Genomic DNA, 26563 nt, shown 5'->3' on the forward strand with positions numbered 1-26563 from the left:
GTCGAATAATTTTTTTATATTTTCAGAAGAAGAACATTATTTGGTAAATATAGATGGAAGTTATTGTAATGGGCATCTCTTTTCTTTAGATTACCGTGTTCATTCCTCTGTACCATAAAGTGTAGATTGCTGTGTTTATTCCTCTGTGCTAAAACCCATTTAATACCGGTCCTGTCCCTTGATGGATGCATGCATATCTTTATTGCTGATGAAACATTCATTGGTTTGCCATTAAAATGAAAATCAGTAGTGTTTGTAAAACATTGTTCATCTGCTAACTCTCAGTGAGCTTTACAGTACTGTAGTTGGAATATTCATCTGTTTACTTCATGGAATTTTTCATTCTCTCCCTCACACATGCTTCACTAAAGTCTGAACCAAACACACACTGTCACTGGGCAACAAGGGAAGACACACAGACAAGAGAACTTCCTTACAAAACACACACACACACACACACACACACACACACACACACACACACAGACAAGAGAACTTCCTTACAAGCGCACGCACACAGATCCTGGGTGGTAATAGAGTGTTTGTAGTCCACGGTTTTCATGCAGAAACCAAATTCTGAGCAGTGACATCATAAACAAGGCTTTAACGCAGTACTGATATTTCCACACACCACTATAATCAAATTATGACCAATGACAGCAGAACAGAGGCTGTTCAAAGCATTAGCAAAATTCTGATTGGTTAGAAACGAAGGCACAGCTGAGAGCTGTAACTGTTCTATTTGAGAGTGAAATATGTTTGTCTGATGAACTGGGTGGGTCTGTGTAGTGCAGCATTATGGGTTTTCTTATTAAACTGTCCATTGTGGAAGTCCCAACACTGACCTTAACTCACTATATCCTCAGCGCTAGTTTACTACACACATGTGATCAGTTTTCTTACAAAAACCAACAACATGCTGTATATATCACCTTATTCTCTCATCCTCTCAAAGCCCAGGAAAGTTCACTGAGAGAGGAAGTTGTGGGTATTTAGTCGTGTGTCCATCTGATGCTGCTTTAAACTTATCAACATTAAGAAAGATCCACTGTTGTCTTGAGTGGGCAGGCAAATCTTTTCTATGTTTATTAATCAGTACATGGAATTACAATAATTCTGAAGACTGTTCTAAATGGTCAGTGTCTCTGAATTATGTTTTTCTGTGTAAGATGTTAAGTGAAATTTTCAGCTGTACAGGACTGTGAGAGAGATACAATTGAGATTCAGTGTAGCTAGAACTAGAACACATACACACACTTGCTCTCTCTCTTACTATCAAACTGACACACGTCTGCGAAATATAAATGATCTTTGGCCTTAAGATAAACTGTTTCACTCTCACAAAGAACCAGGAAGTCACTCCTGCTTCCCCTTGCAAAGACATGAAACTGATCTGATTGTTAATAATTCTGCTTGCATAATCAGTAAAATTCATGTAAAATTCATGAGTTCCATGACCTCATTCATGACCTCATTAGTTCATTATTAAAAATTGTTGTCATTAAAATGATCAGCTTTGGCAACAGCGCATATATTACAGACATGCCACTAAAGCTTGTTGAACTGAATTAAGAGGGAAGGAGAGAGAGAGAGAGCAAGGGGGGGGGGGGGCTTTGAGTTTTACATTGCTATTACATTTTGTCCATAGTAAGTGAAGCACCACCTCTGCAGAGAAACCTCCACTCCATCCATTCCCCAACACACACACACACACACCCATTCACAGAACCCCCACTCCACCCGTAATCAAACACACACACACACACACACACACAATCCCCACTCCACCGGTCCTCTCTAAAACTATGCACATTTCAGTCCTCTGAAAGACATATAGAGCACCTCATTAACATCAGAGCACAACACATTTTCAACACACTACACATTCAGAAGAGTCCTCAAATCATTAATACGTTTAAAATAAGCGAATTCTACACTAAGACGAGCAGAAACCAGACACGTAAACATTGTAGCTGGGTCTGTGAGGTCCTCTCCCTTTATCCTATTTCTTCTTGTGAGCCAAATAGCCAGTTTAGCCACTGATCAAAGATAAAAATTCAACAGACAACGCTTAAAACGTTGCACACAAGTGTACTTTGGCCCCAGTATGAGTCGTCCAAATGTGAACCTTATTCCCAGTTTCACAGAGAGTCTGTGTAGGAGTCCAAAAACAGGATTCAACCAGGAGCATTCCGTAAACACATTGTAAAGTTACTGGCCTAGAACAGAAAAGGCCAGCCACCCCGATGGCTGGGTCAAAACGAGATGTATGTTTGTTCGTCACTGTGGCCCCATGTATTAGCTTCCAAATGCATGTCTCCTGTCCTTTTTGGCACTGGTTGTTTATACAACGTCCGCCACTGAAACCCTGCTGTGCTCTGGTCTCCCAGTGCTCCCTGCTACCGGTGCACTCTTATCTCCTCTAAGGCCCTCATGTTCCTCACCTTCACACTGTACAGTGCTTTCCCCCAGCCTCCTCAACCTCACCCAGGCTCAGGGGGGGAGAAAGCCACTAGGACACCCCTATTTTGAGACTACGAAAAGCGATATTGGCCTTTAAATAAATGTGTATTATTATCATTATTATCATTATTATCATTATTATCATTATTATTATTATTATTATTATTATTATTGTTATCTTGCCAGTCTCCAGTGATCGCAGTCACACTCAATGCAGTAAACCATGCAGTACCATTGCCAAACTCCTGCACTGGCTGAGACAAGGCCCGTTTAACTTCCTTAGTGACCTTTTCCAGCAGTCTCAGTGAGATGATACCTGTTTGCTGAGACAGGGACTGGCCTGTTTTCCGTCCCTCTCTTCCAGGCATCCATAAATGTCCTTACTTGCCTATTCCCGCGTTTATAAATTGTCTGTGCAGGGTGTCTGAGGACACCAATCCAAGAAGTATCATTGAGAGTCAGTGTTGGGTATGTGACACTGGGTATCAGTGGGCTCTTCCCACATCCATGTCCCTGGTGCTACACCACCCCCACGTGTAGCAGTCACCAGCTTCCAGGCCTGTAAGATTGAGGCATAGAAATCTGTGAGACCCGTCAAGTCCAAACCTTCACTTTTCAGTAGCTTTCAGTCCAGCTCCATACCAGCAGCATGTTTGAGTAATGCACATGCCGTCCCTGTCCAGTGGACATCCAAATGGGATAACACAGAGGTATTGACTCAAGCCACCTGACTTGGCCTCGAGTCAGAATCGAGTCACGATTTTGATGACTTCAGACTCGACTTGACAAAATTAAAAATGACTTGCAACTGGACTTTGACTTTAATACCAGTGACTTCACTCGGACTTTCCCTCTTTGACTTGTAATGACTTGACATATTTCATAGGTAAAAATATTACATTTATTCATCTTACCAAAAAAGTGTGCAGCTATTTACTGATATTCTTGCCCACAAGGGACTTCAGAACACCAATGACATGGTGTTGCATGCGGAGCAGAGAGAGAGGCATTGGCGCACAGATAAGAAAATGAGATATTGGATTATAGCATTTGGTTTCAAAGACTATGCTGTTGTAAACAGCGAACGGATGGCAATATGTAAAACATGCGGGATCAGAATTACAGATGGTGAAGCGACAACATCCAACTTTGCTCGACAGTTAAAGCTACACAAAGACCGGTGAATTAAGTATAATTATCTGTGTAGTTATCTTTGGTAATCCATGGCTTACACTAGCAAGATTAGAGCTGGTATGGGTCTACCTAGCTCTAGCTAGACTATGAACATAACACCAATGAGCTCTTGACACACTAAGTGTGGTAGCACATTTTCTGAACAAATTGGTTGCAATATCTACAGAGTTCCTACACATTTTTGATTTCAAAATTGCATACTTGTCCAGACTCAACTTTCCAGAATTCTGGAAGTTCAATGCACAGCATTTTATTCAAGCTGCAATGCTAAAACAGTCCAATGTTATTCATGTAAATGTAAATGTAGTCATGTAAATTTAAATAATCAGGGTGCATGAGACACCGACATATCCTCAAATGTTCAGGGAGAGGGCCAGGGAGCTGCCCTGAGCTCCATAGCCTGGTACATTAATTATTTCTTAAATAAGAGAGAAATTCATGTTACTCATGTTAATTCAGGTTGCTAGGGGACCGGACGCCGAACTTTAAATTTTTGTATTTAATTCTCCATAGCAGGGGCTTTGAGAGACCAATTTACCCCAAGAGATGAGGGAGAAGCCCAGAGAACTCCCCTGAGCTCCGGAGCCAATATGCTGATTTATTTTTAATTTAGGTGTGTTTTACTAATTTGGATTACCAGGGGGCCAAAGAAATTTTTACCTCTTTTCCACCATGATGGTGCTGGTGCCAGTGCCAAGCCAGCTCTGCCTCAGTGCATTTTGAGAACCAGCCCGTATTTTGACAGGTTTGAGAACCAAACATTACATAGCTAAAGTTAGGGTAATTTCCATGGGGAAAGAATCATGGTGGACAGAACGCATCTGCTTAGCTTGCTTTTGACAAATTTGCAATTACGCTAGGTTTCCACACAGCGAAACACCTATTTTCGCAAATTTTGCCCCCAGAGCGAAAAGTGGTAGGGGAAAATTCACAAAAACAGCCAGCCTGTCACCTAGCTCAAAGTTTGTGCTTGAATGAAGCTGCAGTGGTCTATTTGCCCTGACCAGAGCCATTTAGAAAGCTTGTTCTACCTCTCCTGCCCCGACTACGTTCATGTAACATGTAAACAACAACCCATGTTGATGTAGACACAAATGGTTGCCCAGACATTTTTTAATCATACACACATTTTCATGCTACATGTAGCCTTTATCCTTCGCCATCTTGGTCAGACTTTTTTTGTTACTCCTGCCTCTCTAGAGAATGTCACATACCAAACACATCACTCACTGAACTGATTGGTTCTCCCGTGTTTCTCATTTGCATAACCACTGACGTCAGTGGTTCCAACTTTTGGACAGGCAATTCTGAGGAGCTGTCTTTTTTCGGTGGAAATGTGTGGAGCCAGTTCTAGATTAGGCACCGTAGCCAGCACCACGTCGGTGGAAAAGGGCTGTAAATCACTTTTGCTGGGCTTTTGGCTGCGCTGGCTGCCCGCTCCAAATGCCATGAAAAACACTCTGCCTGTATGATCAGTTTATTTTTAGAAATTCTGTATTTTATATTTTAGACCACAGATGGTGTAGTCGTGATGTCCCTCCAACACCATCTCTTGTTTATCAGTGATCACAGACCCTCCAGAGACTTCCAGTTTGTCTGAGTCTGGAGATTCATCTCATTACACAGCAGTAAATCAATATATCCCATTACTGCCAGTTCTCCTCACAATAATGAACCAATAGTACGGTGTGGAGAGTGTTGGTTCTAGATAAACATCATGTGACCAGCAGATGGAGACAAACAAAATCATCTAATGTATAATAACCTCATGTTACATAGTTTTCATAAGTCATTAATAATTATCAATAAACAATTTATAAAACATCAGTAGATTGTTATAATCTATAAGTGCTGTGTCTGTAAACATGCAGTCACACATTAGTACAGGGCTGCCCAACAGAAAACCAGAGCAGTCTACTTTAATTGTAATCAAATTTAAATAAACAGGGTCACAGGGTGGAAAGAAGACATGAACCTGGATACCATTTCAGCCCTGAGGAGGGTGTTTTATTAAATGAACTGAGTTACACATACTGTTTTATAGCAGCATGTTTCAAACCTATAAAAAGTATATAAAGGAATTTTATTGCATTACTACAGATGTTATTACATGGTTATTATACTATATTAAAATTATTTCCAGGGCATGTACATACATCAGTTCCCATGAGGAGAACAGTTATGAAGAGGCTCTGTTCCCTATACTGTTCCCCAGACTGTTAATGAAAACACAACTTCTCGCTAAAACATTTCTTCCCCCACATTCAACACCTTTCCTCTGCTCTGTGCCATTATCTATATATTTATATATTTGACTCTTGCATATTTGATTTTTTGAAAAAAACATATTAAAGACCCTTTTAATCTTATTCATTTTCATTTTTACCTTTCTGGGTGCTACTTTACTCATCTTGATGGACAGACCATGAAGTGGTTGTCAAGAAAGTTTATGTAAGTTTCAGTGCCCATTGTGACTGGATTCATAATCTAAACTTTAGCAAAAATTCAACGATTATTTTTTATTAGAGGTTTAACCTAAGTCTTCTTCACACTTTGAGTAAAAGATTTCCCTCATTGTAATATCTGTCAGACCTGAACCCTGAACCCAACACTGACCCTAATTCACCAACCTCAGTGTTAGTTTACCACACGTATGTGATCAGTTTTTACACACAAACCAAAGACATGCTGTTGCTATCACCTTATTCTCTCACCCTCTCAACGTCCAGTGCAGTTCCCACAGGGGAGGTTGTGGGTATTTAGTTTTGCGTGTATTTGATCCTGCAGTAAACTTCTCACTTCAGGTCTGCTCTGCTAAATGATCAGTGTCTATGAATGAGGCTTACCGCTCTCAGCTATAAAGATCTGCTTAATAACTAAAATAGAAATACAGTGTTCAGTGTACATCTCTCTGTCTCCAGACTCCAGATGCACCTGTAAACACCCACCCCCCTTCTCTCTCTCTCTTTGTCTATCTCTCTTTTTCTCTCTCTGTTTCTCTCTCTCTGTTTCTCTCTCTCTCTCTCTCTCTCTCTCTCTCTCACACACACACACACACACACACACACATGCACACACACATACACACACCACGCATCTCTGTTTACTATGAATGATCTGTCACTTTAAGACAAACTTAACTAAAACAGAGCCAAGTCACTCCTCCTTTTACATACAGAGAAATGAAACTGATCTGAGCTTCCTGATCAATGTGTGCTCAGCTGATTGTTCATGTGAGTGACCAGTAAAATGGCAGAAGCCAGTATTTCTGTTGGTGAGGACCAGTTCGTGTGTCCAGTCTGTCTAGATATCCTTAAGGATCCTGTGACTATTCCATGTGGACACAGTTATTGCATGGGCTGTATTAAGGGCTACTGGAATCTGGACGATCAGAGGGGAGTCTACAGCTGCCCTGAGTGCAGACAGACCTTCAGTCCAAGACCAGCTCTGGGTAAAAACACTATGCTGGCTGAAGTGGTGGAGAAACTGAAGAAGACGAGGCTCCAAGCTGCTGCTCCTCTTGTTCACTGTTATGCAGGATCTGGAGATGTGGAGTGTGATTTTTGTATTGGGAAGAAAGAAAAAGCCGTCAAATCCTGTCTGACATGTCTGGCTTCATACTGTCAGACTCACCTACAGCCTCACTATGAGGTCACTGCCCTCCAGAAACACACACTGGTCAAAGCCTCCACACGACTACAGGACCAGATTTGTCATCGTCACAACAAGCTAATAGAACTTCTGTGTCAAACTGACCAACAGTTCATGTGTTATCTGTGTATGGTGGATGAACACAGAAACCATAAAACAGTATCAACAGCAGCAGAGAGGACTGAAAAACAGGTATGTGCAGGGACTTCTCTTACAGCTCAATGAGAATGTGTGTAAATGTGCACCGACCACTCATAACTGTCATCTGGATCTAAAGTAATTATTTGAACATTTCTGATAGATCGAATATGATTCTATTTACGTGGCTTGTTACGTAATGTAATTCATAGTTCAACGGTGACAGACACTACCTCTCTAATTAGGAAAAAGAGGTTTTTTATGGGAATCTTATAAAATGTCATTACGAATGCCACGAAATGTCCATATAGTAATAATCAATGTCGTTGTACTAGTCCTGTGGCGTGTTTGTTTTGAAATTGCACGAATCAATATTGGCGATCATTTTTCCATTTACTCGCATTTTTAATGTAATTAAACTAGCCGTCCACAAGGGGGAAACGTAATGCAAAATACTGCAATACAACTTGGATCTAAATAGTTATGCCGGGATCAGACTACGCGATATTTTTGTCTTTCATGATGGCCACTATGTACCATAAATTCTTGCCGTGTCTTGGCCAGGAGACTGGTGACACAACAAGTATAACGACAGTGCAATGACATTAAAGGCTATAATGGCCTACCATGGTAGGTGCTGTATTATGCACTACGCAACACCTAACAAGTTTTTGTGGTTATCAAAATATAGCCTAAATATTACATATAGGCTAACTGACAGAAAAAATACAGCGAGAAAGGGGGGCAGGCTTCTGTACCCAGTCCCATCCAGACCACTGACTGTCACGCGGATGCCTGAAAACTAACAGCTGTATTGGGACATTTCTGGGGGCATCCGAATACTTCCGGCAAACAGCAGGTTTGGTGGAAGTTTACTTTGTCCGAGTATTCCCAGATACACCACTTTTCACGCAGTGACCCCGACCAATCATTGTCTTTCATGACCTTGTGCAAATTCAGTGGGTGAGGTGGACTGTCGTGGGTGCGGACGACTGCCATTCGTCCTGTCGGTCAACGCAAGGAACATGTCATAGGAGATGTCAGACTAGGCAGGGACATACAAAACATTCTGACATGCTAGACTTTTCGTGTCGTATGTCCTGTTTTGTCGTGGGGCGTCCCAGACGCCACATCGCTGTCCTTACATTATGTCACACTACAAGGGGCAAAGATGCCCATTCCCGTTCGTCGTTACCGACGTTCATTTTCTGGCCCGACGGTGGAAATTTGTCCGCGACGACAAAATCGTGCTGAAATCGGGCTGAAAACCTGTAGTCTGAACCCCGTATTAGGGTTAGATTTAGTTGACTTTTGAGTAAGCGCGCCCATGTGCAGAACGGATCAGGCAGCAGGAACTGATCGGGCATTTACACACCCCCTACGGGTCCTTTTGCTCGTTTTGGATGACGTATCGTTTATTACTTAACTCTTCGTGGCAAATGGAGAGTATAACTGGAGAGTTTTCGGAAAAGGGAGAATATGTCAAAAATCTTAAAATGATACAAACGGCCAAGTGCATCGAATGAAAACAGTTGGCAAATTATCATTACAGCTATTGAGGAACCTTACTCGAGTAACACAAATCTTCGCAAACCATAACAGATCATCACTGAGATATCAAGGCTGTTTTCTAACCTAGACAAACGTTAGCCTTAATTGGCAAGTATTTTTTCTGCTCCTTGTCAGAGAATAATTTTGTTGATGTAAATGATGTAATATTCTGATATGTATACAGTGTAGAGACTATGATTTATTTTCAGTTTATTACATCATTATATACCAGGGGTGTAACGGTACACGCAAGTCACGGTTCGGTTCACACTATGGTTTGTATATCAGGGTTCGGTATGAGTTCGGTACAACAGGAAAAAAAGCAACAAAACCCCGAAAATGCATAAGGCTAGTTTTCTTTCATTTATTTTGAACAGACAGTAGTGCAACTTACAGTTTGTTCCTCCTATTGTCCCCCTGAGGTAGTTTGGACAGCCTGTAGTGCAATAAGGTGCCATAGAACAGAAATCACGATTTTCCTTGTCCTTTTGAATTCACGGAGATGAATGTGCTATGGAAATATTGTCAAAATATGAAAACATGCATTCTCCTCCTACAGCCGTACAATCTATACGAAGCAAACAAGCCTTTCTATAGCCCTTTTGGCTATTGACAGTCAGCATTGCCATCTATTATTCATTAAGAAATGCAGTTTACTTCTTACTGCAATGTACCGGTAAACAAGGACATATGGTCCTTAAAAACTTACGTCGTAATATGTGTGCACCGCAATCGGATGCCAAATCTTAGAGGTAAGAGAATAAACCAAATATGAGAGAGTAAAATGAGAGACTCGCCCCCGTTAAATTTGATTGCACATTACCTTCATCATCATCAGTCTTCGCGCTTTAGGTCTCCGCGAATTCCCCGTACAACTGCATGCACCGAATGGCAACGTCCTTACCGTGACGGTTCCGGATGAATACATGCACTGTTACACCCCAGTTATATACATTTGATTGTGTCAAAAATGAAAAGAAAAAAGACATAGTATTTTGGGGCTAAGTACCCACTAATCTTTATTTTATAATATGTTCTTTTTTAGTTCACTCACATAATGATCGCCTGCATTGATACTTTCACATTGATTATGGTTGTAATTATTTATTACTACAGGCTACTCATGAAAGAACCAGAGCTTTCATTTTGAAATTGCAGAGATGATTAAACAGAACAATTGGGCTTTAAACCGCAACCAGTTAATGCAAAAACTGTCACGCTGGTGGTGTGGTGCAGGACCCAAGTGCAAGACACAATGGTTGAAGGTGACAAAACGGAAGACTTTACTGACCAAAGAAGATTAAAATACAAGTGAAACTAGAACAAAAACCAATAACAAAAGGGTGCAGCATGACAGTGTGCACAAAACACAAACAACGATAGACAAAAGATAAGGCAAACACTAGGGCATAAATAGAAGGAGAACTAATCAGGGCAAAACAGGATTGGGTGAAATTAACAAGGTAATAATTAGACAAACGGGAACAGGTGAGGGGCGGAGACAGAGAACAGGAGCACAAAGACATGTCAAACCAAAAGTCCAAAACGGAGGTGCAGGCTGTGACAAAAACAGTCAATCATATGAGTGCAAACAGGGTCTAAATTGAACAGTCGAGACAGTGACTTTTTTTCCATCATACTGAGATTCATTGGATACAGAATCTGACTGTGTGCTAATGGGCCAAGTGTTAAGTGTTTTATTTGTGTAACAGAAACATTTGGTAGAGACTCAGAGGAAAACCCAGCAGAGAATCCAGGAGAGAGAGAAGGAGGTGCAGGAGTTGAGACAGGCTGTGAAGTCTCTGAGGGTGAGTGTTGAACAGAGGAGAAGACAAGAGCTGGCTGTCAGTGTTGGGCTACTGTCCAATCCCACTGAGTCACAGTGTAGGGAACAGACTGGCTGAGTAAGAGCTGAGTGAAATGTGTGATTGTAATGGACCCTCCTCCTCTGTGTGTCTGTGTGTGTGTGTGTGTGTGTGTGTTTCTCCTAACAGCGCTCTGCACAGGTAGCAGTGGAGGACAGTGAGAGGATCTTTACTGAGCTGATCCGCTCCATTGAGAGAAGGCGCCATGAGGTGACAAAGCTGATCAGAGATCAGGAGAAGAGTGAATTGAGTCAGGCTGAAGGAGTCCTGGAGCGACTAGAGCAGGAGATTTCTGATCTGAGGAGGAGAGACACTGAGCTGGAGCAGCTTTCACACACAGAGGATCACATCCATTTCCTCCAGGTAACAGTGGAGGACAAAGTGATCACCAATATAACAGTACTTGACTTCTCGTCAGTAAGATGTATGGCAGCTGGAAACTGTATAAAGTTTTGTTTCCATCTATCATTTCATTTAAGAGTTTGTGTGTGTGTGTGCGTGTGTGTGTGATTAGAGTTTCTCATCTCTCTGGTTCCCTCCTGGATCTGAAGACTTAACCAGCACTGTCACTGTCAGTCCACGCCTCTCTTTTGAGGATGTAGGAAAATCTGTGTCTCAGCTGAAAAAGCGACTGGAGGATTTCTGTAAGGAGGAGTTTGGAAGACATTCCAATAAAGGTAGGGGTTACATAGTATTTCAGACATTGTTACTAAAGCACTGTGAGGAATATTTCACTTCAAATCAGTTCCAGTTTGAACAGTTCAATGATGAGTCCTCTTATTTTTGTAGTGACAGACATCAAGATCATTTCTCCCCCTGAACCAAAAACCAGAAAGGAGTTCTTACAATGTGAGTCACACACACACGCGCACGCACGCACGCACATGCATGCAAGGACACATGCACTCAAACACTCATATCTGAATGATTACAGCATAGCTAAGATAAGTAAAATTAGTGCTTTAATTTATTATTATTATTATTATTATTATTATTATTATTATAGGTTCTGTCACGTTACATGGTTACTGTTGTTCATTGTTACTTGTCCTGTCTCCTTCTATTCTGCTATTTTGTTTCCCTTGTTAATTCACTATCAACATTTATTGTAATAAACTGATCTGCTTTGGCAACAGTGCACATATTACAGACATGCCACTAAAGCTTGATAAATTGAATTGAGAGAGAGAGAGAGAGAAGGAGAGAGAGAGAGAGACAGAGAATCATGAGTAAGAAGAAAGAAGTTAAGAAATTAAGAGATGATAAAAAAAAGACAGAAACAAGAGGACTAGAAAGTGAATTAAAGTGAATGAATTTCTTTCAGTTATGACAGTCATGACTGTTAGACTGCTGACAGTTTTCAAACATTACACAGTCACACTAAGACAACAGCGGATAAACTCCGCCCCCTTTGATCCCTCCCCCTCTGTTGGACACAGATTCACTCTGATGTGTTGTATGTGTTCCAGTATTTCACATTTACTTTAGTGATATTTTCATAAGTTAAGACAAGAAACCCCTCAAATTCATTTAAATAAATTAACTAGAAGAGGTAGATTTACAGAGAAAGAGCAAGAAAGGCAGTCAGTGAGAAACAGAGAGAGAGAGAGAGAGAGAGAGAGAGAGAGAGAGAGAGAAAGAGAGACAGTGTTTGGTGGATATCATGATCCTGAGAGGGAATCAAATTAACATTTGAAAAGGAGAATGAGAAAGATTATCTATGTGACAAAAAGCTGAGATTGGAAAAAAGTGTCTGGTTTCCCAATTAGAGTTTAATGTAATGAAACATAGGTTGAACGAAAAACAAATATTGCCTTTCATTCATGTCTCTGTTATTTTTTTTATCACTTTCTGTCATTTAAGTTTTCATTTTTAAAATGTCTTGATGTTTATTTTTCATTTTAATTTGTCAACTCAACTAGATTCCTGTGATCTCACACTGGATCCCAACACAGCACATAAACACCTCTGTCTGTCTGAGTGGAACAGAGTGGTGACATGGAGTAACACAGTCCAGTCATATCCTGATCATCCAAGGAGATTTGATATGTGTCGTCAGGTGTTGTGTAGAGAGAGTGTGTCTGCACGCTGTTACTGGGAGACTGAGTGGAGTGGGGTTACAGGGGTATCTATATCAGTGTCATATAAAGACATCAGGAGGAAAGGACTGAGTAATGATTGTTTGTTTGGATGTAATGATCGGTCCTGGAGTTTGATCTGCTCTCCCTCTAATTACTCATTCAGACACAATAATGAAGAGACTGAACTCCCCATATTTCCCAGTTCCTCCAGAATAGGAGTGTATGTGGACCACAGGGCAGGAACTCTGTCCTTCTACAGCGTCTCTGACACAATGACCCTCCTCCACAGAGTCCAGACCACATTCACTCAGCCCCTCTATCCTGGCTTTAGGGTCTTTGCAGAGTCAAAAGTGAGGTTATGTCACCGTAAAAAAATGAATAGAACACAATGATCTTGTTATGATCATAATGTCAAATGACTGTGTTGTATTATCAGATGACAGACATGATTTGGTTATTATAGATGGAGGTTGTAGTAAAGGAGTGCTGTGATTGTAGCTGAGATTACTCTAATGATCATCCTCTGACTGTGGGAAGTTTCTCTGTGTGTGTGTTGTTTTTTTCCTTCATTTTGTGAAACTCAATGTGCCCCCATTGTTGAGACTTTGTGTGTGAATCAGAGAAGGAGAATTTTGTACAGGAAAACTGTCACTGTGTTTTTGTTCTCCTAGAATTTAAGTTTTGATTCTTGACACTGAAAATTCATTTGTCATCCACTTTTCTTGAATTCATTTAATCATTGAGAAAATTGGCCTGAAAGCAGCGTGTGTGCTTATTTGCTTTGTTCTCTCTCTCTCTCTCTCTCTCTCTCTCACACACACACACACACACACACACACACACACATATATTTTCTCTCAAACAAATACACACTCTCTCTATGATAGAAAGGTGAAAGGTGGTGTTTTATAATTAAGAGGTTTCTAGGTCCTGTGGAAACTCAGTCTGTCTGTGACCACAGCCCTGCTGGTCAGACTACACTACATTTCACCAGTCATCACTTACACTTCTCACTGATAACTCACTGTGCAATCACACACAAACCTCATAATTTCTTTAAATAGTTTTCATTTCTCTAAATAGTTCTCTAATTTTATTTGCCAACATGCCACCAACACTGGAGAGGGTCTATTATTATTATGTTTGTTTTTCTCCTGTTTTTTTTTTCAGTCTGGAAGCTTTTCGTTTGTATCTTTTATTTTAATTTTACTCGCAGGTAGATATTGTTTATTAATAGCTAGTCTTTGCGTTTAGTTTGTTATTTTCTTTCCTTTCGTTCTAAGCATCGTTGCCTTTTTTGTGTTTTTGTTTGTTTGTTTTACGTAAGTAAATTTGAATTAAAGTGATCTGTCCCAGTCTTTGTTGTGAAAGAAAGATTGACTAAGGGCGTTATTAGACCTATAGTTCGATTACTTTGGTCCATAACAGGGAATAAATTGTTTTAATGTGGCATAATGACATAGGTTCGGTTCAGTTTCGCATGGCATTATTTCTAAACAGACCAATATTTGTAAAAGAAGGTCAGACTGCTCCGTCATTGGTCACTTTGGTGTTTATGTTGCGGAGATAGATTTACGCGTTACTTTCCAGTTTCACAATGGAGGGACAACTCCGCGGGTTGACCTTGGCCCGGGTCATTGTTCATTACATCGTTTGCATTTATCACTTTGGGCAAATGATACAGTTTGAAAATGAGGCACGGCTGCGGCAGGTAAGAAATGTGTTGATGCAGGTGGAGTCGATGAAGGTGCATATCGAGACAGTTCAGGAGAAGGGGCGCATTAATGCTCCTGAACTGTGACATGCTCATTAGCCGAAAAATATTTCCGAAGATCCATCAGGTATGCCCGTGGTCTTCAACACAGCCTACACCTGGTTAGCGCGATTGTTAATAGAGAGGGCAAGCGTAGGCGTAGGCCTTTCTTAGTGTAGTCGAAGTAACGCTGCCTGGTGAAATTTTGAGTTATGCTTTTAAACGCTTACAATCCTACCCATAATTCAGTGCCCTCAATGCCCACGATTCACAGCGAATGGTTGGTTTTGGTGCTGGTTGGTTCGGGTTGCTTTCTCACCAGCGGGACCGCACCAGAGTTGGCCAGATGATGCAGATCGAGACCACGTGTTTTTGGGGGTCTTGGGCTGATTATTTTGGTGCTGATCTGAGTGCGATTACTGTGTTCAGACCTATGCAAACAAACCGAACCAAGGGGTCAAACACACTACAGTTCGATTCAAACGGACTAACTCACTCTTGACTGATTTCCTGGTGATCAGAGGTGGCACCAAACAGTTTGAACTTACTGTAGATGGAGAGCTGCCCCACAGATAGTAATAACTGGTGGACGATTTGTAGGGGAATGAGGGGGTATCCCATCCCCCCTGTTAGCAAAATCAAAATGCATCCCCCTTGTTAACCTGCCATCGCCCTATATACTCCATAGAGTAGTGTCAGTGACCATTGGGCCATCACCCCTGTTTTAAACCAACAAATCTCCTACTGGTAATAACAGTAATCAGTCCCATATATATCCCAAGAGTTACCACCCTACCTGGCTGAAAATAGACATATCCGTCAACTTTGTTACCTGTCATTGGAAGTGAAAACTTTTTTTTTTCTCCTGTAGGCTAATACACAAGCAGGCATACATTTTAGCACAGTAGAGCTACAGGTGTTGTATATTATATAGCCTCTTTGCACATCTTTATCAAAGGAACCCTTAGCCTAACAATTCTAATAATACTGGCCTCACAGCAAGAAGGTCTCGGGCTCGATTCCCAGCTGGGCGACCAGAGTCCTTTCTGTGTGGAGTTTGCATGTTCTCCCTGTGTCTGCGTGGGATTCGTCCAAGAGCTCTGGCTTCCTCTCACAGTCCAAAGACATGCTTAGGCAAATTGGAGACACTAAATTGCCCCTAGGTATGAATCTGTGTGTGATTGTGTTTGTCTGTGTGTCCGCCCTGCGACGGACTGGCGACCTGTCTAGGGTGTTTCCCTGCCTTTCGCCCAATGAGCGCTGGGATAGGCTCCAGCACCCCCCGTAAGCCTAATTAGGATAAGCGGCTTAGATAATGAGTGACTGAGTGAATGAGTATTCAGTGTGCATCTCTTTAACTCCAGCAGAGGGCAGCACAGGTACACTACTGCCACAATACACATGTAGTTTCTTCAGGTGAGACTCCCCCCCCCCCCCCCCCCCCCTTACTCTCTCCCTTGTTTCTTTATCTCTCCCTTCCTCACACGCACATAACATCTTTCTGTCTATAATAAGTGATCTGTCACTTTAAGACAAACTGTTTTACACTCACACAGAACCAGGGAGTCACTCCTACTTTCACTTACAAAGACATGAAACTGATCTGAGTTTCCTGATCAGTGTGTGTTAAAACATTTGTTCATATTTCTGAGTGTGTGACCAGTAAAATGGCAGAAGCCAGTATTTCAGAGTTTCAGGACCAGTTCATGTGTCCAGTCTGTCTGGATCTTCTTAAGGATCCTGTGACTATTCCCTGTGGACACAGTTACTGTATGGGCTGTATTAAGGGCTGCTGGGATCAGGATGATCAGAAGGGAGTCTACAGCTGCCCCCAGTGCAGAGAGACCTTCAGTCCAAGACCCGTTCTACGTAAAAATACCGTGTTTGCTGAAATGGTGGAGAAACTGAAGAAGACAAGACTCTGGGATGCTGCTCCTCCTGCTCACTGTTATGCTGGACCTGGAGATGTGGAGTGTGGTGTTTGTACTGGGAGAAAACTCAAAGCCATCAAGTCCTGTCTGGTGTGTCTGGATTCCTACTGTCAAACTCACTTTGAACAACATGAAAAACTGTTCAAAGGGAAGGGACACAAAGTGACTGATGCCACTGGAAAACTACAAGACCAGATTTGCCCTCATCATAACGAACTGATTAAGCTTTGGTGTCGAACTGACCAACAGTTCATGTGTTATCTGTGTATGGTGGATGAACACAGAGACCATAAAACAGTATCAGTGGCAGCAGAGAGGACCGAAAGACAGGTATGTACAGGGACTTCTCTTACAGCTCAGTGAGAATGTGCACTGACCACTGATAACTGTCATCGGGATTCGGTAAGACAAAAACTGTTTATCTTGTCATAAATTTAGTATGACCAATATTAATCTTTTAATTTTCTGACTGAATGCGTGAGAATAAGTTTGAAATTTGAACAGCCAACACCAACCATAAAGACGCATAAACAAAAAACGACAAAGGTCTCATCTACTGTCATACTGATCTTGAGTCAGTGAGCGTGGAGCTGTTTTTTCTGCAGAAGCAGCTTCTTTTGTTTGGCGATGTGGTGTCTCTGTAATAAGATCTTGTAGGAGGTGTTTTCTGTGTCTCTGTTGTTCGTCAGGTCCTGGGTTGTTACCTGTCAATAAATCAAATGACATCAGCATTATGTCCAGGGTTGGGGTCAAATCATGAATGAGCTGAGAACCTGGACCAGTTCTCCTGAAAGAACTTTAAATGTCCTCTTAATTTAGAAAAAAAAAATCTTGGAGGACAAAAAGAATTGAGTTGGAATAACAAGAGAATGACCTGAATTCCATGAAAATCAATGGAATTCCACTTAGTTTAGACTAAGCACACATCCCAACATTTGAACACAGTTTGGTCATTTTGAAACTGTGAGTGGGGACAAAATAAACAGTGTTTGTTTTACTGAATCCAAATGGCAGTTATCAGTAGTCAGTGCATGGCCACAAAAACATGTTCTCAACATGTTTATTTTGTCATAAAGTTACATCAACTGTAACATTGACTGAGTGTGAACACTGACTGCCTCCACCCCTACTGTCACGCTGAGGTGGAGTCAGTGGGTGTGGGGCTGTTTTTTCTTTTCAGTTGAAGCAGCTTTACTTGTTTGGGCCTGCGGTGCCCAAAGAACAAACAGAAATACACACATACACATGCAAACACACACATACATTTATGTAATGCAATTTAAATTTCAATGACAGTTATCAGTGGTCAGTGCACATTTACACACATTCTCATTGAGCTGTAAGAGAAGTCCCTGAGCTGATCCTCTCCATTGAGAGAAGGTGCCGTGAGATGACAGAGCTGATCAGAGATCAGGAGAAGAGTGAATTGAGTCAGTCGTGTTTTTGTCGCCATGCACTGACTACTGATAACTGTCATTTGGATTCAGTAAAACAAACACTGTTTATTTTGTCATAAAGTTACACCAACTGTAACATTGACTGAGTGTGAACATTGATTGCCTCCACCCCTACTGTCACACTGATCTGGAGTCAGTGGGTGTGGGGCTGTTTTTTCTTTTCAGTTGAAGCAGCTTTACTTGTTTGGGCCTGTGGTGCCCAAAGAACAAACAGAATTGAGTTGGCATAACAAGAGGATGACGTGAATTCCATGAAAATCCGTGTAATTACACTTAATTTGGACTAAGCACAGATCCCAACCGTTGAACACAGTTTAGTCATTTTGAAACTGTGAGTGGAGGTGCAGAGGGCATTGTATAGTACTTTAACAAGGGACCAGACTCCAAAAATATGAACAAAAAATTTGCAATAATTTAAAATGTCTGATGAACTGAATCTGAGTTTATTTACATGGCTTGTTATGTAATGCAATTTAAATTTCAGTGGCAGCATATGTCACCTCTCTAAATGACACAAAGAAGCTTTTCAAGAACCATAAGAGAATATTTTGAGAAAATGTTGATATTAAAATACCATGAAATATCAATTAACTCATTAATTATCGATATTGTTGTACTTATAAATTCCTGACACGTGCTGTTGTTTTAAAATTACATTTAAATTAATCATTGTTGTCAAACGCTGTTCCATTTATTCACATTTTTAGTGTAATAGCACTGGCTGACCACATGGGGAGCCATGTAAGGCAGTGTGCTGTAATAAAACTTAATCTAAACCATACTTTGCTCCCTTTGCTCTTTTAATCTGACACTTTGTATACTCCTTAATGTGGCTAAATGGTGGGAAATTGGAGAATTTTGGGCAAAGGGAGAGCAAAGTGTGGTGTAGATTTTAAATTGATACACATGGCCAAGTAAATCGCTAAAAAGAAAACAGCAAATTATCATGAGAATATCTGAGGAATCTTACTCGACTAACACAACTTTTTGCAAATGTTAACAGATCATCACAGAGATATTTAGGCTCATATTTTCTCAACTGGGAAAAAAACATTAGTTTAAAATGACAAACAAGTGTTTTTCTGCTGTCTGTCAAAGTTTTATTTTGTTGTTGTAACTGATGGAAGACTATGATGTGTATATAGTGTTGAGAACATTGATTTATTTTAGTTTTATGACCTTATGACATATGTTTGATTTTATTAAAAACACAAAGAAAAAAGGCAGAGCATTTGTGGGGTTAAATACCTATTCCTTTGTATTTAATTACACATTCCCTTTTACTTCAGTTACATGATGATTGTCTCCACTGATAATGTTATAATAATTATAACTGGAATTATTTATTACTACAGACCACTCATCAAATACCCAGTGTTGTCATTCATTTTGAAAATGCAGATATAAATTCAGAATCAAAGAACAAAAAAGGGTTTTAATCCACAAAAAGTGCAAAAAAGTTAAACATATTAGTGCAAACAGGTTCAGAATTAAACAGTCAAGACAGCGACTTTTTTCTATCACACTGAGATTCATTGGATACAGAATCTGACTGTGTGTTAATGGGCCAAGTGTGATGTGTTTTATTTGTGTAAAAGAAACAGTTAGGAGAAACTCGGAGGAAAACCCAGCGGAGAATCCAGGAGAGAGAGAAGGAGGTGCAGGAGCTGAGACAGACTGTGGAGTCTCTGAGGGTGAGTGTTGAACAGAGGAGAAGACAAGAGCTGGCTGCTGGAGGAGTCATTTGAGGGCTCAGTCAGGGCTCTCCTCCAGTCAGTCAGTGAGGAGTCCAGTGTTGGGCTACTGTCCAATCCCACTGAGTCACAGTGTAGGGAACAGACTGGCTGAGTAAGAGCTGAGTGAAGTGTGTGATTGTGATGGACCACCCTCCTCTGTGTGTGTGTGTCTGTATGTGTGTGTCTCCTAACAGTGCTCTGCACAGGCCACAGTGGAGGACAGTGAGAGGATCTTTACTGAGCTGATTCGCTCCATTGAGAGAAGTTGCCGTGAAGTTGCAGAGCTGATCAGAGATCAGGAGAAGAGTGAATTGAGTCGGGCTGAAGGAGCACTGGAGCGACTGGAGCAGGAGATTTCTGATCTGAGGAGGAGAGACACTGAGCTGGAGCAGCTTACACACACAGAGGATCACATCCATTTCCTCCAGGTAACAGTGGAGGACAAAGTGATCTCCAATATAATAGTGTTTGATTTCGCTTCAATAAAAGTTCGTCTGCTTTCATGAGGGAGTTTACTGGCCTATTTTGTGTGTGTGTGTGTGTGTGTAGAGTCTCCTGCCTCTCTGTTCCTTTCCTGGATCTGAAGACTTACCCAGCATCACTGTCAGTCCACACCTCTCTTTTGAGGATGTAGGAAAATCGGTCTCTCAGCTGAAAGAGCGACTGGAGGATTTCTGTAAGGAGGAGTTTGGAAGACTTTCCAGTAAAGGTTGAGGATTTAAATACTGTTACTTAAATGTTGTAAAGAATATTTGATTTCAAAAAATTTCTACTCTATTTCTCTTTCCATTTTTGAACACTTTAATAATAAGTTTAATGAGTCCTTTTGTTTTTCTAGTGACAAACATTGACATCATTCCATTGGAACCCAAAACCAGAGAGGACTTCTTGCAATGTGAGTAGCACACACATACTCACACACGCACACACCCATACACACATTCACACACACAAACACGCACACACTCTCACACATGCAAAAACTAATAGCTAAATCAATACACAATTACAGCATCATGTACAGCAGGTACGACAGTAGGAGCTAAGCAACTCCTAAACAGTTATTCTCATTAATAGTAGTAGTAGTAGTAGAAGTAGTAGCAGTAGAAATAGTAGTAGTAGTATTAGTAGTAGTAGTAGCGTTGGTTCACTCACAGTACAGTGCTACTGTTGTCCTTGTTGCTTATCATGCCTCCTTTTCTCCAGCTGACTGGAAAAAAAGTGTTTGGTTTCAAAATTTGAATTTAATGTAATGCAACATCGGTTGAACATAAAGTGAATGCTACATTTCATTCATGTATCTTACTAGTACTTACTTATTACGCATTACTTATACTTACTATTATTCATTTACTTATTTGTTTGTTTTTTTGTTTGTTTATTTATTGTACTGATTTCAGTGTTTTAAATTTTCATTTTTAAAATGTCTTGATGTTCATTTGTCATTTTTATTCCTCAACTCCACCAGATTCCTGTGATCTCACACTGGATCCCAACACAGCACATAAAGAGCTCTGTCTGTCTGAGGGGAGCAGAGAGGTGACATGGAGTAACACAGTCCGGTCATATCCTGATCATCCAGAGAGATTTGATGTGTGGACTCAGGTGTTGTGTAGAGAGAGTGTGTCTGCACGCTGTTACTGGGAGACTGAGTGGAGTGGGGATAAAGGGGTTTATATATCAGTGTCATATAAAGGCATTAGCAGGAAAGGAGGGGGTTATGAGAGCGTGTTTGGACATAATGATCAGTCCTGGAGTTTGTACTGCTCTCCCTCTAATTATTCATTCACACACAATAATAAAGAGATCATACTCCCCATAGTCCCCATTTCCTCCAGAATAGGAGTGTATGTGGACCACAGGGCAGGAACTCTGTCCTTCTACAACATCTCTGACACAATGACCCTCCTTCACAGAGTCCACACCACATTCATTCAGCCCCTCTATCCTGGGTTTTATGTCTGGGCAAGGTCAACAGTGAGGTTATGTCACATTCCAAAATGAATAAAAACAGTATGGTCCAGTTATGATCATAATGTCAAATATTTGTGCTGAATTATCAGATGACAAACATGTTTTAATTATTACAGATGAAGGTTGTAGTGAAGGAGTGCTGTGATTGTAGCTGAGATTACTCTAATGATCATCCTCTGATTCTTCTCTACATGTTTTCTGGTCAGATCTCTGAAGTGCTGGCTGGGAAGTTTCTCTTAATGACTGTGTTGCTTTTGTTCTGATGAAATCACTTTGTTTTTTTGGTTTTTTTGCGATTAGATTTTTGTTTTCTGAGATAGAAGGTACATTACATATTGTTATTCCTTTTTTGACTTGTAGCTGAAGCTGAATACATTAAAACATTACAACTGCTGGGGAGACAGCAATGTGTCTGTGTATTATCTGTCTCTCTCTCTCTCACTCTCTCTCCCTCTCTGTACGTATATCTGTGGTCTGCCCAACTGTCAAACCAGTAGCAGGCCCTTGCCAAGGAAACACACACACACCCCCGGAAGCATCTACTCTATCTTACATTAGCTGTTACAAAAAACTATTAATCTTACAAATACTATTTAAAAATGCAAACGTTCAGGTAGCTATCTCTACAGAACAATTAATGCACAAAACATACATTAATCATAAAAACAAAACCAATTAAATATAAGGAAAGTTATCGAGTGTTTTTACAGTGATCAGCTGTTCTTCAAAATAATACGATTCTGTTCCGCTAGCATTATGGATAATTACGGTCATATTAACTACTCTTTATCGCTACTTTTTTCCATACGAACATGAAAATGATTTAATTACTTGTTGTATCACAATATATATGGAGGTGGGATGTTATTATTACAGTAATACAAACCTGTTTAAACTGGAAAAAGTAAGCGGAGGGAGAAGACGTGACTACCTCTCTCAAGCGTTCTCCGTCTCTGCCCGAGAACGCGCACAGCTTTCAGTTAGTCTGCGTCTCTCCCTCGTGCGAATACAGGCACAATAGAAAGAACAGCGAATAAATGTAATAAACACTAAACAAACAAATGTGACAACACTTTTGTGTGTCACAATTACATCACATCACTGTCACATCACATCACTGTTATATCATGTTACTGTCACATCACTGTCACATCACATCACATCACATCACTTTACTGTTACATCACTTCACTGTTACATCACATCACTGTCACAACATTTTACTGTTACATCACATCACTGTCACATCACATCACATCACTGTCACATCACTTTACTGTTACATCACATCACTGTCACATCACATCACTGTTACATCATGTTACTGTCACATCACATCACTGTTACATCACATTACTGTTACATCACATCACTGTCGCATAACATCACTGTCACATCACATCACTGTCACATCACATCACTGTCGCATAACATCACTGTCACATCACATCACTGTTACATCACATTACTGTCTGTTCAGAACACAAATATGAAGTGTGCTCTGTCTCATTTCATGTTCATTCATCTCAAATGTGGCCTTTTCTTCAGTACATGTCTTATTGTTTTCAGTGTTGTTCTTTTTTCTCACAGCGCTATAAACACTTGAACTGACTGATTTTGAAATTTTAGAGGAAATCATACACAGATATTACAGACATATTACTGAGCTCCATCCATTCTATTCCTGCTAAACATTTGCAGTTACGTCCTTTGTCATCCAAAGTTACTGATGAAAGAGTATAAAGAAGAGGCCTGACAATAGTTTTGTCACGCTGGTGGTGTGGTGCAGGACCCAAGTGCAAAGACACGGTGATTGAAGTGAAAAAACGGAGGACTTTACTGGTAAACTGAAGATGAAAATACAGGTGTGGAACAGGAACAAAAAACCAATAACAAAAAGGTGCAGCGTAACAGTGTGCTAAAAAACACAAACAACGCTAGACAATGGACAAGGAAAACACTAGGACTTAAATAGAGGGAGAACTAAACAGGGCAACACAGGATTGGTAGAAATTAACAAGGTTAATAATTGGGACAAACGGGAACAGGTGAGGGGCGGAGACAGACAGAACAGGCGCACAAAGACATGTCAAACTAAAAGTCCAAAATGGAGGTGCAGGTTGTGACAAGTTTGTTCATGTGAATATGGTTGAGTCAGAATTTCTTTGTTTTAGATACATGAAAAAAGACGATGGCTGTGTCCGAAATGGCATACTACATACTACTCGCATACTAATTATGACGTAAAAGTAGTAAGTAGTATGCAGTACGTGAAAAATAAAAATTTTGCAGTACACTACAGTTACCCGGATGATGTACTACTCTGGCGAAAATTTCTAGTATACATCCCGAGCTCACTTCGCCGACTACTGCATCCCATGAAGCAACGCGGTGATTTCCAACTGTCAAAAAATTTTAAAAACATGGCGGACAGCGACCGAACCAGCTTCAACTACAACTGCAGCTGCAGTTCCGAATATAAATGTATCAGTTGCATATTTTGGTGTAATAAATCTTCATACGCTTTCTTATAGGGCTACTTTTGATACATATTTGTGGTTGTCGTGTGTTGTTCGATTTTAACAGAACAGATAGCCCAACCGATAGCAAACGTGTAGTACACTACACGAAAGTTGTCATAATTGCGTACCATACAGTATACTAGTGTGTGGAGTAGTGCGCAGTATGCAGTGTATACTAGGCTAGTATGTAGTATGTAGTACGGTAGTATGCCATTTCGGACACAGCCAGTGTCTTTTCATTCCTCTACTAACTCCAGACCTGTTCATTTTACCATGGGAGAAGAGCATTACAATATGAGTAAGTCTGGATTAGAGCTGAATTAGTGAGAGTGCTGAGTTTGTTTCTCTCACACAGACATGTCATGAGACAGGACAATAGAGCTTTGTGTTTGAGATCTGGGGCTTTAAAACCACATTGATGATGATTTATTATATGTAAAAGACTCTCCTGCTCCATGCTGCTGTAACACATTTAATAACATGAAAACACACTGAAGATGGCACCAAGTTCGACAGTGTCTGGACTATCGATTACTTTGATATGAAACAAACCAGTGAGAGTCAACTGGTTTAAGAAAATGTCTGACTGACATTTCATGGCAGTGAGATGTAAGCACTCTAACCGCCCACTTCCACTGACTGGAGATTTTTTCCACCAACGGTGTTTGAAGCTGATTTTGGGCATCATTTGTTGGCACTGTGTTACCAACAGCCAGGTCCTACTGCACATAAAAACCTCCAGTGTCCAAAAGATGGTGTGTAAGATCTGTGCTGGTGTGATCAAGTTTAATTCACAAATAGGTTCTTTGTATATGACATTACAAACCAGCATGCTTTCCAGAGGGCAGGAAACTGGAGACAGGTTCTGAGGCAAGTTGGCAATGACCACCAACACTGCAGCAATGCCTACGGTTTGCACTGTTTACCTCTGTTCCAACCGATCAAATCGGGAAAGCAAGGGCTACTTTTGAGTCCCAAAAATAGTAGTAGTAGTATAATAGGATGACCTTGTCACCCCCCCACCGTCCTCACCTTATTGGGTCCTATGTGAATCCACTGCCTTTGCGTGACCTTACTAATAGTACTGTGTTTACAGTAAAACATTAAAATATAAAACATATATTTCTGAAAGGACTTTTCTCAGCAACGTTAACTCGGCATTTCGGTAGCTAACTATTAGTATGCGTCAGTGGATTCACACAGGTCCCGGTGTTATGTCCCAAATGGTTTCCAAGCTCACTAGTTACTGTATGTGTTCACACACTGTGTTAACAGTAGCAGTTGTGGTCTGCCTCTGTTACCAGACTCATCACACATTCACAAGCATATTAATTATGATTTTCAAGTCGCATCTCAAATCTACTGTGGTGAATATGATTGTAAGTCAACAGTGAGCACTGCATCACAGCCACCTACAAAAAAAGTTAGGCGAACACAGCGCACAAACGTGTATGGGAGGCAGTTAGCTTGAAAACCTGTTGATTTCAGAAATCTCAAACGTGCCCTTAAGATTTGACCATGGGTGGTCTGGTAAGGAACTTTTATCATCTTTATCTTTCGAATGTAGTGCAACTAGGGATGCACCGATTTATCGGCCATACATCAGTATCGGCCAATGTTCGCTTTGTCGACTGCCAATGGCCTGTCGGCAAATAAGATTCACCGATGGCAGTGGCCGGTGTTTATCTGTCATGTTGCCTCAGTTTTGCGCTTGTGTTGGTGATTATGGTCTGACTTAGACAAGAGTAGACTACCCAGCTGGACACGACTCTGGCATGACAGGAGAGGACAACGGTTGCCATGTGCACGTGTGGTTTGTTTTCAAATAGAAGTGGAAGAAAATGTCAGCCATGTGAGAGTATTTCGGAGAAACATCAGCAATATGTAGTTTTTAAGATGTAAAAACATCAGTATCAGCATCTTCTATCAGCCAAATTGTTCTTCTGAACATCAGTATTAGAATCGACCCAGAATTTCACAACTGGTGCATCCCTATTTGAAACGAATTGGCGTACAACGCATCAAAAACATAAACCATGATGATATTTAAAAAGCCAGTGGATTCATAAAAAGAGTATCCACTAAATCCAGTGAGTAGCGTATCATTTAGCCTGATGTTTCTCCTTCTGTATGGCTGAATGATCAAAGATATGATTTTACTCCTATTAAATTCTCATTTCTTATTCAGGGCCTGTTTTCACTCATTGTAACATGAATTTATGAACCCTGTGGCAGAAAATAATCAGT

General features: G+C 40.7%; 2 protein-coding genes across 2 annotated transcripts; both read left to right on the forward strand.

Annotated features, from left to right (window-relative positions):
• Positions 1-6900: 6900 nt before the first annotated feature.
• Positions 6901-13628, forward strand: LOC115815450 (tripartite motif-containing protein 16-like). The gene is made up of 7 exons (XM_030778405.1): positions 6901-7500; positions 10710-10805; positions 10992-11225; positions 11377-11539; positions 11652-11711; positions 12785-13309; positions 13615-13628. The coding sequence occupies exons 1-7, from the start codon at positions 6907-6909 to the stop codon at positions 13626-13628; spliced, it is 1686 nt and encodes a 561-aa protein (XP_030634265.1). The 5' UTR covers positions 6901-6906.
• A 2711-nt stretch (positions 13629-16339) lies between these two features.
• On the forward strand, positions 16340-21824 carry LOC115814608 (tripartite motif-containing protein 16-like protein). Its single transcript, XM_030777507.1, has 6 exons — positions 16340-16957; positions 19683-19778; positions 20015-20248; positions 20370-20529; positions 20659-20715; positions 21289-21824. Exons 1-6 carry the CDS (start codon positions 16364-16366, stop codon positions 21822-21824), a joined length of 1677 nt encoding a protein of 558 aa, XP_030633367.1. The 5' UTR covers positions 16340-16363.
• The last annotated feature ends 4739 nt before the right edge of the window (positions 21825-26563 follow it).

Source organism: Chanos chanos, chromosome 6 (genome assembly GCF_902362185.1).
Source record: "Chanos chanos chromosome 6, fChaCha1.1, whole genome shotgun sequence".
Taxonomy (NCBI): Eukaryota; Metazoa; Chordata; class Actinopteri; order Gonorynchiformes; family Chanidae; genus Chanos; species Chanos chanos.